This window comes from Pteropus vampyrus, unplaced genomic scaffold, assembly GCF_000151845.1.
Source record: "Pteropus vampyrus isolate Shadow unplaced genomic scaffold, Pvam_2.0 Scaffold520, whole genome shotgun sequence".
In the NCBI taxonomy this organism is placed as follows: Eukaryota; Metazoa; Chordata; class Mammalia; order Chiroptera; family Pteropodidae; genus Pteropus; species Pteropus vampyrus.
The window spans coordinates 227591-245161 of NW_011889301.1; the positions used below are offsets into that span (position 1 = coordinate 227591).

The 17571-nt window shown below is 39.9% G+C and overlaps 1 protein-coding gene across 5 annotated transcripts in view; it reads left to right on the plus strand.

The window, feature by feature from the left end:
* Positions 1-3168: 3168 nt before the first annotated feature.
* The window catches only part of CDC14B (cell division cycle 14B), an 81774-nt gene continuing 67371 nt past the window's right edge, over positions 3169-17571 (plus strand). For 3 of the 5 annotated variants that reach the window (XM_011383464.2, XM_023525057.1, XM_023525056.1), the window contains exon 1: positions 3170-3794. In XM_011383464.2, coding sequence (XP_011381766.1) covers positions 3635-3794 — 160 coding nt within the window. In that variant the 5' untranslated portion in view covers positions 3170-3634. Of the gene's footprint in view, positions 3795-17571 lie in introns of all 5 variants that reach the window. The other 2 variants (XM_011383465.2, XM_011383463.2) reach the window with 2 other exon arrangements.

The following is a 17571-nucleotide window of genomic DNA, read 5'->3' on the forward strand; positions in this document are numbered from 1 at the left end:
CAACCTGTGAAGAATGGTGCTGGCCCCAAGAAAGGGCCATGGGTTTCCAAATCAAACTCACTGCATGGCATGGGGTAAGTGCCTTGAGCTGTCAAATGAGGAATTCAGCACCTATAAAATGAGAATAACATCAAAAAAGGCATTTGTGTGAAGCCCCCAGCACTGTGTCCAGCGTGTGGTGGGAGCTCAATAAATATTCATTTTCTTCTCTTTTCAAAATTCGAAGAGATTTTCAGTCTCAGGGTCAAGAACATGGGAGATTTCAGATTAATGCTGAGGTTACTAGAATATCCAATGAAATAGAACCAACTTTTCTTAAATATGCTAGTAAAGATTATAGTGTGTGTACAATTTTCCATATGCCTGCCATGTAAACCCTCTCATTTTCATGGAAAGTTGATCTTAAACAAATTATTTTCACATAATTAAAGCTGTAATTCACTGATTCTAAAACTTACATTATCATTTGAAATTTTAACACCACATATCTACTGACCAGTTCCGACAAATTTCAGGGTAAGATTTCAAATTTTCAGAATATGATTTATCTGAAATACACATTTAAGAAAATGCTCCTGCCACCAGGATGTCCGAGTGGTTAAGGCATTGGACTTAAGAAAATGCTCCAAAGCCGTTTTCCTTTCAGGGTGAATTTACCTAGGAGAAAGGACTATTTTGGACAACCCCTCCTTCTCCTTTTGTTGCTTTTCACTGTGCTGCGGTAATGCTGAGGATCACAACAAGATGCATCTGTTCTCTAAGCTCAGCCAGCTCAGGGAAAGACAACTTGAAGTCCTTGAGTGTTTAGGTCCTCACCCCAATCCTGCCACTTAAGCGGGTCCCCACATCCTAGCTATGAAAGGACAGCCTTGGAACAAATGTTGTCAAGGCTCTTTCAAGCATTAAAACTTTATAATCAATAGTCAAACAATGAACAACAAACTGACTAACCAACCAACCAAACTACATTCCTGTGGCCAAATTCTCAGAGCCTAGAAGTCACCTTTTTTGAACAGTGAGAAGAGTCAAATTGTTCAAGAGAAGTGCCACACACAAAACAAATAGCAATAAGAAATAGCACTTTTCTGCCACTATCGAAACATGACCTAAGAGCAAAATATAAATAGGTTTTAAAACTTTAATGTGTATACTTGGCACATGGACTTCCTTTTCGCAAGAATGGAAGATATTTTTGCATAATTATAAAGTGTAATCATATATACCTTCTCTCTTAATGATGTTACACTAACAAAACTGTAAAATTATATATTTGTAAAATGTGATAATGCCATGGGAACTGCTGTCTTTAGGCACAGTCCTCTTTGGCTTTGGGGTGAAAGCATTCTTAGTCATACTCTGATTACAAGACAAAATGTATTGTTAGAATTTCTAGTCCAACACTATATTTGAAGGTGAGAGAAAACAAATTGATATGTGAATTTCTTAGCATATTAGTTTTAATTTGACATTCAGGTAAGTCACTCTCAAATAAAAAATCTGTCATGGGGTACTTGAATTTCTTTAATTCTGCTAGCAAAGGGGCAACTCCTAAGTAATATTTATTTAAAATGAGACCTACCGAGATGTTAACTAGGCTTACTGTGGTGAAATGATCATTTTGCATTTTATACAAATATAAAATCATTATGTTGTACTCCTGAAACTAATATGTTATAGGTCAGTTATACCTCAGTAAAACAAAACAGTAGATCTACTCTTGTAAAATTCCAGATAGTCTGTGTATGGGCGGCCTTTCTACTGTTGAGCCCCTAGGCCAGGATGAAAGGCCTCCTCTTCCGGGTTAAAACAGAGGAAGGACATGGGACAGGCAGGTTTCTGCTTCCCGAAGTCTCTTGCACAGCATTTCACAGCCTCTAAGTCTCCTGCTACTTTGCTGCCCCTACAGCCAAACACGTCCACCATTTTTAATTTCACGCCTTCAGGGATTTCCTTATGGGAAATCGAGGAAGAATGAACATGATTTCTAAGCTTCTGGTCTAAGTGTTCTCTAGTTTCAGACCGTTCCACAGAGACTAACACGCAGAACCCTCTTCCCCCAGCCCCTTTCCTTCTTAATTAGTAGTGCTTAAGGTAAAGGCCTTCAACAATGGAAGTCAAATAGCCCCTCCGGGAGGTACTCCATCAAAATTTGCATTTCTGAGAGGCTTCCTGGTGGACTGACTCAAATTCACCTTTCTCTTCTAAGGAGGCTGGCCGTAATCGCAGAACCGCAGGATAAAACGTGAAAATACTGGTGAAAAATTAGGAATAGTTTTCAAGATGTAGAACTTGAGACTACGAAATGTAAAGGCTACCCTCTAATCTTCTCACCTTTTTAGATGCTACAATGGAAATTTGTTTAGAGGCCTTGTAAAATGACAGTTTTGGTTAAGTTCCAGAAAAGTCGGGCATTATTTTAACTCAATAGAAAAACGAAGGGATATGACTCTACAGTTTGCAAGATGAAAGTTCAAGGATCGAATTCGCCACTTGCTTCAATACTTCAATAATTGGACCAGTAGACACCTTAGGTAAGAAAAACATAACAACTGGGCTATAAAATTACGGAGTTAATGAGGGTACTGGATTCCAACATGCGGAGCTACGAGGTGCAAACCGTTACCGTATATCGTGTCTCCGCGGAAGTTTAATCGACTCTTTAGGAAGCCCTTGCTTGTTCTTTTTGAATGCTACGCATAGGTCGATAAAAAGAGAGTAGCTGATTTAAATAGTGTAAATTCTGAAACCAACTCTACCTTAAATGTATGTAGCCGCGGACAATTTAATCAGTCCAAGCCAGCAACCATGGCAAGTCTTCCAATTGGCGCGATTACAAGAACCAAGAATCTTTTAAAAATTGTACGTGCCAAAGAACTGGAGTTAAGTTCCTAGAGGTGCGGCTGTGTAAAGCTTTGGTGACTCACTAAAGCAAGTTGGGAACTGGGGGTCTTAGTATTCGAAGAACACAGAAGAAACAGAAAAGTTGAGGGGCTGGCGGAGTATCGCCCGCAGACTTTTATTTGATTGGCGGAACCACTTAGACTTTTCTTTATGGCGTCACCGGGTACCTGCCTGTAGAAAGGCTCGGTCCCCGTGACGTCACGACTCATTGACCAATGATAGGCCTCAGTCTGCGGGCCCCGAGGAGGGTTGTGGGCCCTTTTTTGTGAATGAAGCTCCACGGAACAGCCCTCCTGGGGTCCCCGGGCGCCGCGGCCCGCTGTTCTCGGGCGCCTCCCCAGCAGCGACCGCGGCCGCGGTGGGCGTGCGCGGTTACCGGGGGCAGCCCCAGCCGCCCGCGGCAGCACGGTTGTCTTGGCCGCACCAGCGGGCTGCGGGCACCTGGGAGCGGGCTGGGGGGCGCTGGCAGCGGCAGGAGGCGCTGTAGCCAGGGTTGCGGCTCGGGTCCCGCGGCGGCCGCAGGAGGGAGCAGGGCAGGCGCGGTGGGCCCGGCCCCTCCTTCGGCTCCTGCGCGGCCGCCTCCTGCTGGGCTCCGCCGGCGCCCGTCGTCCCCGCAGGGCCGCTCCGCGCTCGCTGCCCTGAGCGCCCGCGCGCGGGGCTGGCGGGGGCTTCGGCCGGCAAGCGGGCGCGCGGGGCCATGGTGGTGGCCCCCTGACGGGCCGCGGCTGCCTCCATGAAGCGGAAGAACGAGCGGCGGCCGAACTGGGCCGCCGCGCCCCCCTGCTCGCGGCGCGGCTCGTCGTCCTCGTTGGGAGTGAAGAAGAGCCGCAGCTCCACGTCGCAGGAACTGCATCGCCTGGAGCAGCCGGATGACCTGTACCTGGACATCACCGGTGAGCCGGCAGGCGAGCGCGTGGCAGGGCGCCCTGGACACGCGGCACCCCTAATGTGAGGTTCCCAGCCCGTCCACCTCCTCCGGCAGTAGAGTCGCCTGCACCCCCACCCCCATAAAAGCCAGCCACACCCCCTTCAAAAACCGGGCTCCAGGGGAGCGCCCCCCTACCCCGAGTTGCCATTTGCGTTTGTGGGGAGTTGTAACTTTATCCGTTTGGCTCCCTCCTACCCAGGAAGGTGGGCCGAGGGTCACCTTTCTAAATGGCTGGCGTCAACTCGGCGCCTCGGGCTTTTTCTAAGTTCGGGTTGATACTGCCTCCTGGGCTTGCCAGCTCGGTTGGCCCTCAGGGAAGTCTGAACCTCCGAGTCGCCCCAGAGGATTCCCCGAGCGCTTGGAACATGCCCGCAAGGGAGCTGCCTTGTTTGTGTGGCGTTTGCCAGACCTCCGCTGCTCAGTAGGAAATGGAGTCCCGCCTGGGGCGGCGTGCCCTGGCGGGGCCCAACAAACACCTCCTAGCCCTGGTCCTCAGTGCACCGCCCTCTCCCCAGCGCGCGCACGCGGTCATTCCCCTCCCAGGCTTCAAGAAGCTACATGTCACGTGGATGGCATTTGAACTGGTCAGCGTGCTGAATGTCCAGAGTTGTCACTTTTGCGAAATTGCAGCCAGCCACCGCAGGTAGAAAAGCAGCCCGTTGATACCTGTTTTATTATTAGTGCTGATTCTACAATTCTCGAAGGCTAATAAATCCAACTTGGCAGCTGTTGGGTTTGCCAGGATTGACACTGAAGCGGGTGAAGGCATTAAGTGCGACGATGTATGTGGAAACGCTTTGTAAACAGCATAGCCGTCTACAGTTCTGAGGGAATTTGCAGTCTGTTTTCTGTGGCGCCTAATGTGTAAATCTTGTGTAAACCTCGTCGTGTCTGGGGTTTTTATAATGTGTTTTCTGCCCTTAGCTTTTGATGCACCAGGTGAGCTGGAGTGGTCAGAACATTAATTTAGAAACTGTTCAGACAAACACAGAAATGTGGTATAAATTACTTTCCAGGTTGATGGACAGTTGGAAACTAAGGTCCATTTTTTAAAAAACTGAGAGTAGAGCGGAAGGTCTCTCAGCGTTGTCGGGTGGCCCTTGGGTGCAGAGGAGGGAGGAGAAAGTGATTGCCTTAAGTCTTTGTCTCCAGCTAGCACCTACCGGGTCCACGATAGTGTGTACTGCTGTAGGCGGTGAGGCTAGCTTGCTGATGAGACCAGGTCCCACCACGGTGTGCACTCCTTTGGGATGGCCCTACAGAGGAGGACTGGGGATGGAGGACCCACACATTCCTTATGTTTTTGTTATTTATACTCCTTCAAAGGAACTTCTTTAATAGCATTTAATTTTAGAGCAAATAATGCACTTACAGAGTACAGAACTTAATTCTAAAGGTACACAGAAGAATATAGTGAAAAGTTGGTGTCAGCCACCAGGTGAACTTCCTCAGAGGCAATGCTTGTACCTAGTTTCTTATGAATCTTCCCAGAAATAGACTATGAGTGCATACACGCAGATATTCTTCACGGTAGCATACAGCATTTTGTTTTGCACATTGTTTTTTTCTTCACACTATTCTTTAGTAGACCGATTGTATTAGTACAGGCAAAACTGCCTAATTTGCTTTTAATTACTAAATAGGCCAAAGTAGATACAGCGAAAAAGTATATGTGGATTTAAATATGTATATGTTTTATAACTTGTTTAGACAGCTCCCTATAAAGGAACATTTAGGTGGCTCTAATCAAAAAGGAAGTTTTTGACAACAAAGTCATTGGAATAAATCTTCCTCTTCCTTCATGGAGACAAAATGCAATGTGGCTGGCTTTCCTGAGACAGTGGCCAATGAATTAACTTCAGAAAATACCACAAGCAGAATATTGAGGAAAGAGTTGGTGGATTGTATAAAATCAAAATGCTATTATTTAGATTACAAGCCCAGACGATGGAAGAGTCCAGCCTCGGTGTAAGTTCACTCCTGGGAAGTAAGGGAGTCAACCTTCCCTGGGATTTCTCTAGGTGGTCCCTTAGTGACAGTCTTGGCTTTCTGGGAAAACAGTAAATTGGTCTGTTTCAGCGTGATACACAAGACAAATTGAAGTGACTTTGGATGCAGGGTGTGGGTTTTTATTGGCCCTATAGGGAAAATTTGAGGCCTCATCCTTGGCAAATGACAAACTGGTCCCATTCCTGCTAACTTGTTTTTCCCTCAGTCATCGTTTTCTTAACTTAAAAAGCAATGCATGCACATTTTTAGAGTCAAATGGTACCAAAGGAGAAACATAGATATAGTCTCCCTTCCCAGTAGTATTTTCTTTTTTTTTTAATTTTTTTTTTTTTTTTAATATATCTTCAAGTTTCTACAAATTGTGCCATACCAGCAAAAGCAGTCCTCTTTTTAATGGCTGCATGTATTGTATTGTATGGCTGAAGTGTAATTTATTTAATGGTGATAGTTACTTGCAGGTTTTCCAGTCCCTACTGCAAATGGCTGCAGTAGCATCAGTGTGCATGTCAACCTACATGTGTGTCTGTATCTGTAAACTAAAGTAAAGAGGCTGGGCCAAAGTATATATAGGTTTCTTTCTCCATCAGTGAACTTTTTTGGCAATTATGAATAATGTTGCTAAGAACATTTCATTTACAAGTTTTTGTGTGAACATGTTTTCAGTTCCTTCGGGTATATATCTAGGAGTGGAATTGCTGAGTTGGTCGCATGGTAACTCCGTGTGTAATCTTTCGAGCCAGACTTTTATCCAGAGTGGGCTGCATCACCAGCATTCCCACCGGTAATGTACCAGTTATTCCGCATCCTCGCCAGGCTTGTTGTAGTATTGTGAAAATTCTTTCCCATTGTGGCTGATTTGTAAAAATTAATGCACATTATCACTTCTGCCCGCTCTGCCTTTAAATTCATTAATTTTTTTTTTTTTTTGCTTCAGCCCTTCGACATTTTTTATTGCAGCTATTTTTATCATTACTTTGAATTCCCATAGATCCCAGGTTATTTAATGTGTGTGCATTTAATATAGAATGCTTAATGCCTATTTTTGTTCCTGTAGTCTTTTGTTATGTGGTCACTATTGTTTAGTTTCTAGCCAGACATCCCACTACACTGGGCATTTAGTCTTTACTTGAAGCATACAGATGTGGGTTTTATTCCCACTCTGACCTCATCAAGCTGTCATTGACATTTCACTCAGTTCTTGTCATGTGCAGTGACATGGATTTTTACCTGAGCTGTATTCCTGGTGCAGTTGCAGTGTATCATGTGAAAGAAAGGTCATAAATAAAGTTTAAACTGTATACTGAGTAAAGATCAGAATTAGTTATAAGTCAAGGAAGCTGGATGAAGAAGGGAAGTGAGGAGGGTTTTCAGTCAGATTTGGAAGTAGATAATTCTCAAGATGGAAGAATTACTGAAGGAAATAATGTTGGGCACAGTCGGGTTTTTTATTTTCCTGTCGAACCTCTTTGTGGCCAGAAGTCAGAATCTTTTTGATCTCCATATTCTTATCCCTTAAATAGGCCCTCTATAAATGACAGTGTGCATTCACCTTTCCTCTTTATTAACATAGGAAAAAATTTTAAAGGACACTACTGCATAATCTGTTTTATAATTTATAAGATTGATAGTACAAAACTTCAATTTATTTACCTTTTTTATTTTTTAAATTTCTGATTAGTAAAGGAAATTGGTACTAACTACTGGCTAAAAAGGATTCTCAGTGGTTTGTCTGAAAACCATTTCTTTTTCAGTGTATGTCATGATTGTCTATCCTTTATAGAGTGTCTGTATTATAACAGTAAATCATTTTATTGGAGAAGCTCTAGTTGAGGTCGGGATTGTCATCTGAAAGCACTGGTAAATGGTGTATTGGATACCTATCAAATAAAATGAAGCAGATACAGCAACCCTTTCCCCCTTTCTTTTTAGAATTAAAAAAAAAAATCACACTAGACATCATTAGATGAGGAAAATTTATTCATTAATTCAAGAGGTATTTATTGAATGCTTACTATGTAAAATAGTCATGCATATTCATTTTTGGCAGTGATTGAAGTATATTTTTCTTGTTAGAAAAGGAATGCTGTTACCCGGGGCACTAATTCAAGGAGGAAATAAATTCATTTTTCTTCAAGAGTTTCGTGTAGTAGATTATTGAGTTTCAATAATTGAAGCTCATCAAAGTTATGTAGTATTCATTTTTCTTCTTATGATTTCTCTACTTTTAAATTTGTGTATAATGTGAATTGGTTTTCTTGATTTGCGTGCTTGCTTAATTCTTCAAAATCTTTTACTGCTGGTCTTGTTATCTGCTTTAAGTCTCATTCCTTAGGCATTCCAGCACCACACACAGACAAAAACATAATACAGTTTCAACATTAGTGCTGCAATAGGTATGTGGTCACTACTGTTTAGCATCTGGCCACACACCCCACTACAGAATGGCTGGACATAAAGATGAGAAGATGGAATAACTGGGTTACAGAGGTGGTACTAATGCCGGGAGTTGCCAGTCAGTGCATACTAACTTCTCTGTGCCTTTAAATGGGAGTGAATTTCCCCAATTCCTATTGGGACTAGGAATTTTGGGGATGGGAATGACATTTCTTGGAAGTTTCTCAGCTCGTCTCTGGGGATCTTTGAAATGATAGGACAGGTCTTTTGTTTATGGAAAGATTTTCAGGTGATCATCTAGAAATATTACAACCATCCACTTTTCCTTCTGAGGAAGCCATAACCCCAGAGTTAAGTAATTTTGACCAAAATGATGGTTTCTTTTTGAGAAAGCTATGACTACCTAACTTCTGTTCTTTCTGACAGATAAAGCTGCTTCACAGAATTGTGTATAAATGGTTTATTGAACATCTGCTAGTTAGTCCTGTGCTACTTAGGCTGGTAGACGATGTTATAATAGGAGCTCCACAAGTAGTATCTGTAAAGTTGAATTTAGAGAGATGAATAATTACTTGGCGAATTTGGAAAAATGAGCAAATAAGTTCGCAATTCAGGTCTTTTAGAGCTCATGGTGTTTTCCAATTTGGCTGTCGTCACAGCCCAGATTTTCCAGATATTTCATTCATTCAACAAATGTGTAATGAATACTGTGCCAGGCTTTTTTTTTTTTTTTCCTCAAGTGCTAAAAATAGGTCACTGCTGGAGATAGTCCCTGTTCTCATGGGGTTTGTTTTCTGGGTTAAGTGAGAAAATAACACTTGTAGAGTCTGAGGGGGAACCAGCATATAGAGGAACCATCCTGTGGTTGAAATCTTTGGAGAAGAAAAATTTTGTTGGGTAGAGTTTTTGCAGAGCTAATTTTGCTGGTTAGGCATGAGGACACCAGGGAAAGCTAGCATGTCTGCCCACACGGGGATTGAACACAGCCGGATTATTAACCTTTGGAATCATGATTTCCCCATCTGTTTAAAAATAAAGAGTCTAAAGACTTGTTGGGAGGATGAAATGAAGGGGCAGCATGAGAAGTGCCTGGCTTAGTGCCTCGTTGACAGCAAGGGCTCAGTCGATGATCCCTAGTATTACAAGTGTGGCAGCAGTGGGCCAGGCTGGTGAAGTAAGGGCTGACTGAGACAGTCATCACTGCTGGAAGAGTTTCCAGCTCAGAAGCAGACATTTCCCAATACATGTACTTGCACAAAAGGTTCAGTGAATCAGCACAGTGAAAATGCAGTGTGTTCCTCTCTCTGATTCTAAGCTTAATCTTCAGGGCACAAACACTCCAGATGAGGCTGGCTCAGTGTTTGTGAGAGCAGCAGAGAAGGCTTGGCACCTTGTTAATTTTCTGCTTTGGGAAAAAAACGTGAAGGTTTCTCTTTAAAGATTCTTTGTAAGAGGAAGAATAAACCCAAACCCTTTCTTTGTTTTTGAGACTATTATGTGTTTTTATTATACTGAAGAGTTTTTATATTGCTTAATATTAAATTGCAGCTAAGCTTATTGAAGGGTCATCACAAAGATGCAAAGGCTTCATGGAAGAGCCTTGGGTAGAAGGTTATAGAAAATAAATATATTAAATTATTAAATTATTTACTGAAAGAATATAAATTTTTCATAGTGGTTAATTTAAAGCATGACTGTGCTCTAGTACATCTGTTTTAAGAGAGTATTACACAGATCCAAAAGATTTGAAACTGGTGGTGCAGATTACTGGTAGACAAGGCATTTTTATGGGGGGGAGGGGGTTAAAACAAATTGCCTTTCAAAAGGCCTTTCCGTGCTTAATATGTAGCACAAAGACCCAATTTATTTGGAAGGTGTGGATGTTGACATAAATAAGACATAAATTAAATCTTTAAATCTATTTTTTATTCTACTGGGAAAGAATAATTTTAATAGCCAGTATTTAGTTTCCCTTCTCAGCTTAGCTATGGAATATTTTTAATCTTAGTTATTCCTTTAAGGTCCTTCACATTAAAATTACTTTTATAATTATCTGTAAGTTGAAAAGCATGACTAGAGTGGTTTATTTGAATATTTCAAAGCAGTTCCTCACTTAGGACAGGCATCTTTATGAGTGAGGTAAGTAGGTGCAGGGTTGTTGTGGGCAAAAAGTGGAGAGATAGTGTGGGAGATTGTATTGGTTTAGGCAGGAGCTAACCAATCTTCAAGTATTGTTTCTTTACATTATTTGGTTTTTAGCTTCTGAGGTTAGTCACTTAATTTCTAGAAGTGCTAACTACCATATGAGGCAGGATTACCTTTGAAAACATTTTCCAAGATAAAATTTGTTTTAACTTCCTAAATACAAGGATATTTAACTGGAATGTGTACGTCTCATCTGCATTCTGGAGTTTATGTGAAAGTTTTACGCCCTTCTCTCTCTCTTTTTTTTTTTCTATAGCTTTTCATGGATACTGCTCCAACAAAGGTATTCAGATCATTGACTCTACTTTGCAGTTCTTTCTGATGATTTTTAAACTGTAGATTTAATCTGTTAGTTGTGATTCTTGGTTCCGTCTCTTCCTGTTTGCTTGTCTTAAATTTAGTTGTAGGTAGCAGATTCAGTTTTCTATAACTGTAGAGTATCTTTCGTATGTTTACAACTTAAGTTGAAATTTGTCTTTATATGAAAAGTTGTGTTGGTTTCTGTGTCTAGGTAATGCTGAAAGTAGTTTCTGTGATATTTTATTGGGTTAATTATGAATGCTATGTTTTGGATGGTGGATATTTTTGGTAACACTAAACTTTTTCTGTTTTAATCGAATTTCACTTTTATAGGCTCTTGCTGAAAAGATGCTTAGAATGAGTTGTTATAACAGCTATTCTTGATTTTTTTTTTTTCCCACCCCTAGGTTATTTCTAGCATTTCTTTGCTTAATGGAGAGGCTTATGTCTTATTTACTATGTTTGACAGGAGGGAAATGTCATGAAATGCCAACCTGAACTTTGGGAACAGAGAAACTCTTTTATAGTCTACTTTTTAAAAGAATTTTTAAAAGTATTCTGATTCCCTTTGGTTTTCAAATTCCTCAAATAAGGCCAGTTATCAAAAGAACAAATCTGAATGGCCTCATATATACTTTCCTCCCTAATTTATAAAAAGGTTTCGGACCGTCCTCTTGGTCTTTTATTCAGCTCCTTGAATTATTAGTATTTATATTCTAGAAGAGCAGTTCTCTTAGAATGATTTTTCACCAGTTATTTCAAAAAGTGGGTCTCCTTGTCTTTGAGTCTGAAAAGCTGAGGAAGCTAGCCTGGGTGAATTCATTCTAAGTGTGTAATATCACATATTGAATTTATTTCTCAGGTAGTTCACTTTTATACCATTAAAATTTGGTTGGCAGGGTACTGCTCACAAAAGAAAAACATCATGTATCTCATGTTGATGATGTTTGTTGTTCTTTTTTTCCAGTTCTAATTGGAAAGTAAGATTACTTCCTTGGCATTGCTATGTAATTTATGACATGGATCTTTTTATACCAAATCCTTAATGCTATAATATCATTACAGATTCTGAATTCTGCAAGGCCCTCTATTTTAGGACCATCACATTTGAATCATTCTGTGCCATTTGCTCATTTATACTCTTATATTTGTATGAATTGTGCTATGGAATTAATTAGTGTATCCATCCATTCAACAAATATTTATTGAGCAACTACTTTGAGCAAGAGATTGGGCCAAGTATTATTGAGGAAGGAAGAAGGGGATGTGAAGATTTATAACGACCTGCTCTTTATTCCTGAAAGATTAAGTCATCATCTCAATGAAGACAGGTAATGAAGGAATCAGTCATTATGTAGTTTTGCTCTCTCCTTCATTGAGACAGTGTCGGTTTGAAAGAATTTTATGATAGAAATATCACTTGATAATTCCTACAAGAAGAGAATTATTTTTTCCAATATGTGGCGAGAATGATTTGTCTTATGATGTCTTTCATGTGTGTGTGTGTGTGTGTGTGTGTGTGTGTGTGTGTGTGTGTGTGTGTGTGTGTTAACTGTTAAAAGAAACCAGGGTAAAAAGCTTCATTTTGGTATATAACTAACTAATCATATATACTGACTGCATATAGTTAATAATATACTAAAAACCCTATCTCTGCTAAAACAGCCAAAGTGAAAGGTCTGCATTCCAATTAATTCTTCATCTCTAATTTGAATCTTATATCCCAGAGGATATAATTTAAAGTGAGATATCTTGTTTATTCTTAAGAATACATTATTTATTGGTAAGAAGTAATTATAGAGTGCCTGATAAACTGAGTATTGCTTCTTAAATTGAAGGCATAAAAGATGAAGAACGCTAAATATTTTAAGAACTGGATTTGGTGTGTGTGACTTGATCTGAAAAGCATTCTGATTTTCACATTCTTTTGTAGGTGCTGAGGAAGAATTGCTTTGACATGAATGTATAACAATTAATATTATGGTTTTACATTTTGGGGAGCTGTTCTCAGTATGTTCTTGGAATTTTTTATTGTAATACTGTCATTAGATAGCTTGTTAGAAGCACCTAATACCTGAACTGAAGCATCTTAAGATGCATTTCTTTCCTTTTTTGACAGTAAACTGTCAAAGAAGCTTAGAATTTAGCTAGCAAACACAACTGAGATTGGAATTTTTAACTCCACTATTAATACTGCATTCTAATTTTAAACTATTGTGACTGAAAGGGCTTAAAGCACAAATTCACTCAGGATATGTTTGAGTGCATTTTATGGTCTCATCCTTGCAATGGTTACTTGTTGCAAGAGCTACAATAGAGATTTCAGATTTGACCCATGATCTCTGGGAAGTGACATCAGTATACAAAACTGGGTGATCATGTCCATATTCATATCCATATCCATATCTATATTGCACAGAGAAGCTTATCTAATATCTAAATGTCATGGATACTCAGTGATGGATACCTCTAATGAATGGGATCTTTGGAAAGGAGCCTTAGGCTTCTGTTTTAAAAGACTCTGATATTTTCGTCTAGAACAAGCAATAACTGTTCTTGATCACGGTAATATACAAATCTCTGCTTTCTCTCAAGTGTCTCCTGACAGCACCGTTGCCCCTACTGTGGTGACAGTGTGTGTGTGCAGGGGGGTGACTGCTGGGATTGGGGATAGACTCTGCCCCAGGTTGGGGGAAATATCCTCTTCATAACCCCCAGACCTGTCTTACATTCTGCCAGTAACAAGCAGCAAGACATGGCATCTAATCTAAATTAAGTAACAACTTTGCTCCAAAATGAAAAAATACTTTAATGAAATCTCTCTTATTCAGGAGAGCAGGAAAAGGAAGATAAACCTTCAGCAGCCTTTATCTGTTAGGAACTATTCAGATTATTTTGATCAAATAAATTTTTAGAGGTTAAATTTGTGGATTCAGAGGATAACTATTTCCAAGCACAGTGTTAAAGGAATGTTTTTCTTAATGTGACACTTTGGGGAATTTCCAAAATAAAAATGTGGGATATTTTGAAGGCTAAGCAATAAACGTGGACTTTTTTTTTTTTTTTTTAATCAAAGCTTTGGAGTAAGCACTCTTTTAAAATGGTTTCAGAAAACAAATCTTATACTAATATAGAGATTTGTGAATTAGATTATTAAGTTTAATTGTTTTTTTGCCACAAAGCAATTTTTAATGCCAGTTTCTTACATATCTGTTACGCACCCTATTTAACTTAACCATGTGCAGGGCTACTTTATTGTAATTATTGTCTTCAAAATATTTTTCTAAGAATAAGTAGGCATATATAAAACTGTTGTCAGTGTCTCGTTTTGGGTTCCCCCAGAACAGACTGAGTCAAAGACTCCAACACAAGTACAGTTGACCCTTGACCAACACTGACATTTGTGGCACCCGCCTATGCACAAAAATCTGCATATAACTTTTGATTCCCCCAAAACTCAGTTGTCTCTTGGTATCTGTGGGGGATTGATCTGGGACCCTCTGGAGTACAAAACGCCACGGTTGCTCAAGTCCCCTATGTAAAATGCTGTAGATCAGTGTATACAGTATGCCCTGCATTCACAGACTCCTCCCAACTACAGGCTAAAAACAGTACAGGTAGTTATTGAAAAAAATCTCTTGTAAGTGGGCCCATGCAGTTCAAACCCGTGTTATTTAACTCATTTCCCATTTGCCCTGTGAATACTTGCCGGCAGCACTTGTGGCTATAGCGTTTACCCCAAGATAATTCACAGATTACAGTCCTAACCTTACCCTCAAAGTTTGTCACGAAATATCTCATGTTTATTATTATTTTCGCATCACTCTAGTGTATTGATAGTCTTTGGAAACAAATGACATTATTCTATTTATAGCATTCAGTTTTTAGTAGTGTTATTTCCATTTACAGAATATAGTAATTCTCCATCACTGAAATGTCAGTGATGTTATGCGTAGCATTCTTGTGCATAATGTTAACATCATTCTCAAACAGTTGTTAGCTGAAGATTCATTTGAGGAATCCGATTTATGTATACATTTTTGTTATATTAGGATTAGACAAGTTCTGCTTAGAAATAACTCTAAGAACAGTTTTGATATTTTATTTTCACATCGAAAACCAGATTTGCTTCAGCCTCAAAGAATGTCTTTATGTAAAATTAACGCTGGCAGTGAGCCGTACTTTTTTTCTAAACGGAAAATGGGTTAAGGGTCAACTGTACTTTCTTTGGGAGATGATTGCAGGAAGCTCTCAAAGGGGAGTTGGGAAGTGAGAGGGTCGGGAAGGTCAGCCATAGATGGCTCATTATTAAGCAAGTTACTACTGTGGTAGCTGGAGTTTGATCCCATAGGGGAAATCTGAGAGCCAGTATGGGACAGACGAGGGTCGAGAGGCCTGGGATACTCCTACATCATTAACTTGAGGATGAGTGATAATTTTGAAGTACTGTGAGGGTATCCAAAATGGGCTCTATAGGCCAGAGAAAGCCCTGAAAGAAATGTTGGTGCAATTGGAGTGTGCTGAAAAGGGGAGAGTTATGGGGAGAGCTCTTAGAGTGCCTCCTGTCGTCAGTTACGGTATTGTTAATTTTTTTCTGTGTGCTTTTAATGCTATTATTGTAAGTTTTTAGCTAGTTAGCATTCCACCATTATCCCGAGTTGAGTGTGTCAGTGTCACTATGTTGTGTCCTGGTGGAGCATTTTTGATAGCAAATGTTGAGAAAAGGAATGCAGGTGACAGGGCGGGTTTGTCAGAACCAGTGCAAGAGTACTAAGCTGGTTAAAACAGGTTTAATGAGGCCTTTGCAAGGAATTGTTTAAGGAAACTAAGTTAAGATCAGTATGCAGTTAAGGATGGTTTGAAGTTCTTTGATTTTTATGAAAGGCTTTATAAACGTCACTGTAGCTTGGAGGTTTGACTAAGCAATTGTGCGATTAGCATCTAGAAGAATTATGGGCAGAGATGGTCCTGACTTCAGTGACTGTGAAGTAATTGGAAGAGCTGAGCCATTGCCAATGTAGAGTGCCAGGACTGGATCTCCATGGAGACTTTGCTGATTCTGTACAGGAACTCCTCATCCCAGCTAAATGGAGTTTGTGCGTGCGTGTGAAGTCAGCTACCTTATGTCATTTATTTCTACTAAAGCCAGATAACAAGTGTTAGGTATTCTTGGGAATGTTTCAAGATAAATAAGTCTACTGACTTAATAGCTCAAGAGTTTATAATCTGTGTATCATATGTGTGTGCAAAGTGTTACACAGATACAAAGTAGGGAAATCACAGTTTACGATATGTGGTGTAAGTAAGTGCTATTTTCCTACCTTTTTGGATGCTTTCCCCATATTATTAAAGCCTTGCACAGTCCCTTTTCATTTTTCTTTGGAAATAATAATTTAGTCTACTGTTCTTAGTGGAGGGGGAAATGTCATACTGCTAATCTTGTAAGAGGCGGAATTTAACACTACTGAAGCTTTCACATGGGATCATGATTCAATAATAAAAGCCTTGAGTTTGAAAGCATTAGAAGTATTTTTTCTTCATTTTCTTGAATATCAGTGGGCAGATTTTAGAATTTGCTTGAAAAAGTAGTGCTGGTGATCTCTCCCACCCTTTAATCGATCATGTTCCATGTTTTAGAAGTGTATTCATGATTCTGGGTTCACGACATTTATCATTGGTCCTCGTAAGGCCCCTGTAGTAGGTTTTCTGTGTTATTGAAATGGGGCCCACTAAACAATACTCAGTTTACTTCTTCACCTAGAGCTGTCTTTTTTCATTTTATTTATACTTTGAATAGATAATACATGTACATGGTTCAAAATTTGAAAGATACGAAAGAGTAAACAGCACAGAGTAAGATTTCCACTTTCCCCACCACTTTTCCCTCTTCAGAATCGGACATAACTAACCTCTCCTATGTCTGTCTTACCAGAGATTTTTCTATGTATTTACAAATATATGTTTATATGTGTGTACAGATGTATTATATATGTTTGTATCCTCATGCAAATTACAGCACATTATTCCCACTGTTTCTGGGCCTTGTTTTTTCCACTGCTCTTTCATTACTCAGCACAGAATTGGAACAAAGGGAGCTGGAGGATCCTAATGGAGGATGCTTTCAAGCTGCTTGAGATGTGATGATAATTGCCTCTGGGTTGTCAATATCTGCTGGATGCTAAGGCTCATGCTAAGATTTGTATCTCACCTTCACCCCTAAATAAAGTTTCTAAGATACAGGTGCTCATTATTTTTAAAAAAGACAACACAGAAAGAAAAAAAAAAAAGTCAGTGATCCTACAAGCAAGGATGTTTTCTCAGTCCGTTTAGGCTTGGTTTTCTATTAATAACAAGCCCTCCTCACTGCCCCTAGCCTCAATCTCAGCAGCTTAAAATAAAGATTTAATTCTTGAGGTTTCTCATCCACTGTGAGGAAGCAGGGGCTTCAGCTTACTGTAATTGCTTGGGACCTAGGCTAATGAGCAGCACTTGTCTCTAACATTGGTGGTCCCTGTGCCGGAGGAAAAAAGGTGCTGTGAAAGGTCTTGAATCAGTAATTAAATGCTCATTTCCACTCACAACTCATTGGCCAGAATTCATCACATGGTTCTCCCCAATCACAGAGGGACAGGAATGTGACTGTTAGGCCTGGAGCGGGAAATATTTGTTGAACAGCTTTACCAAACTACCACATTTAGCCTTTTAGGTTGCTTAGTACATATTTATATACATGTATGTGTCTGTGATTTTTTATATCAACAAGATAAATACTGTTTATCATTGCTTTTTTCCACCTCATGTTACAGTAGAATCTTTTATTGTCAAATATGTGT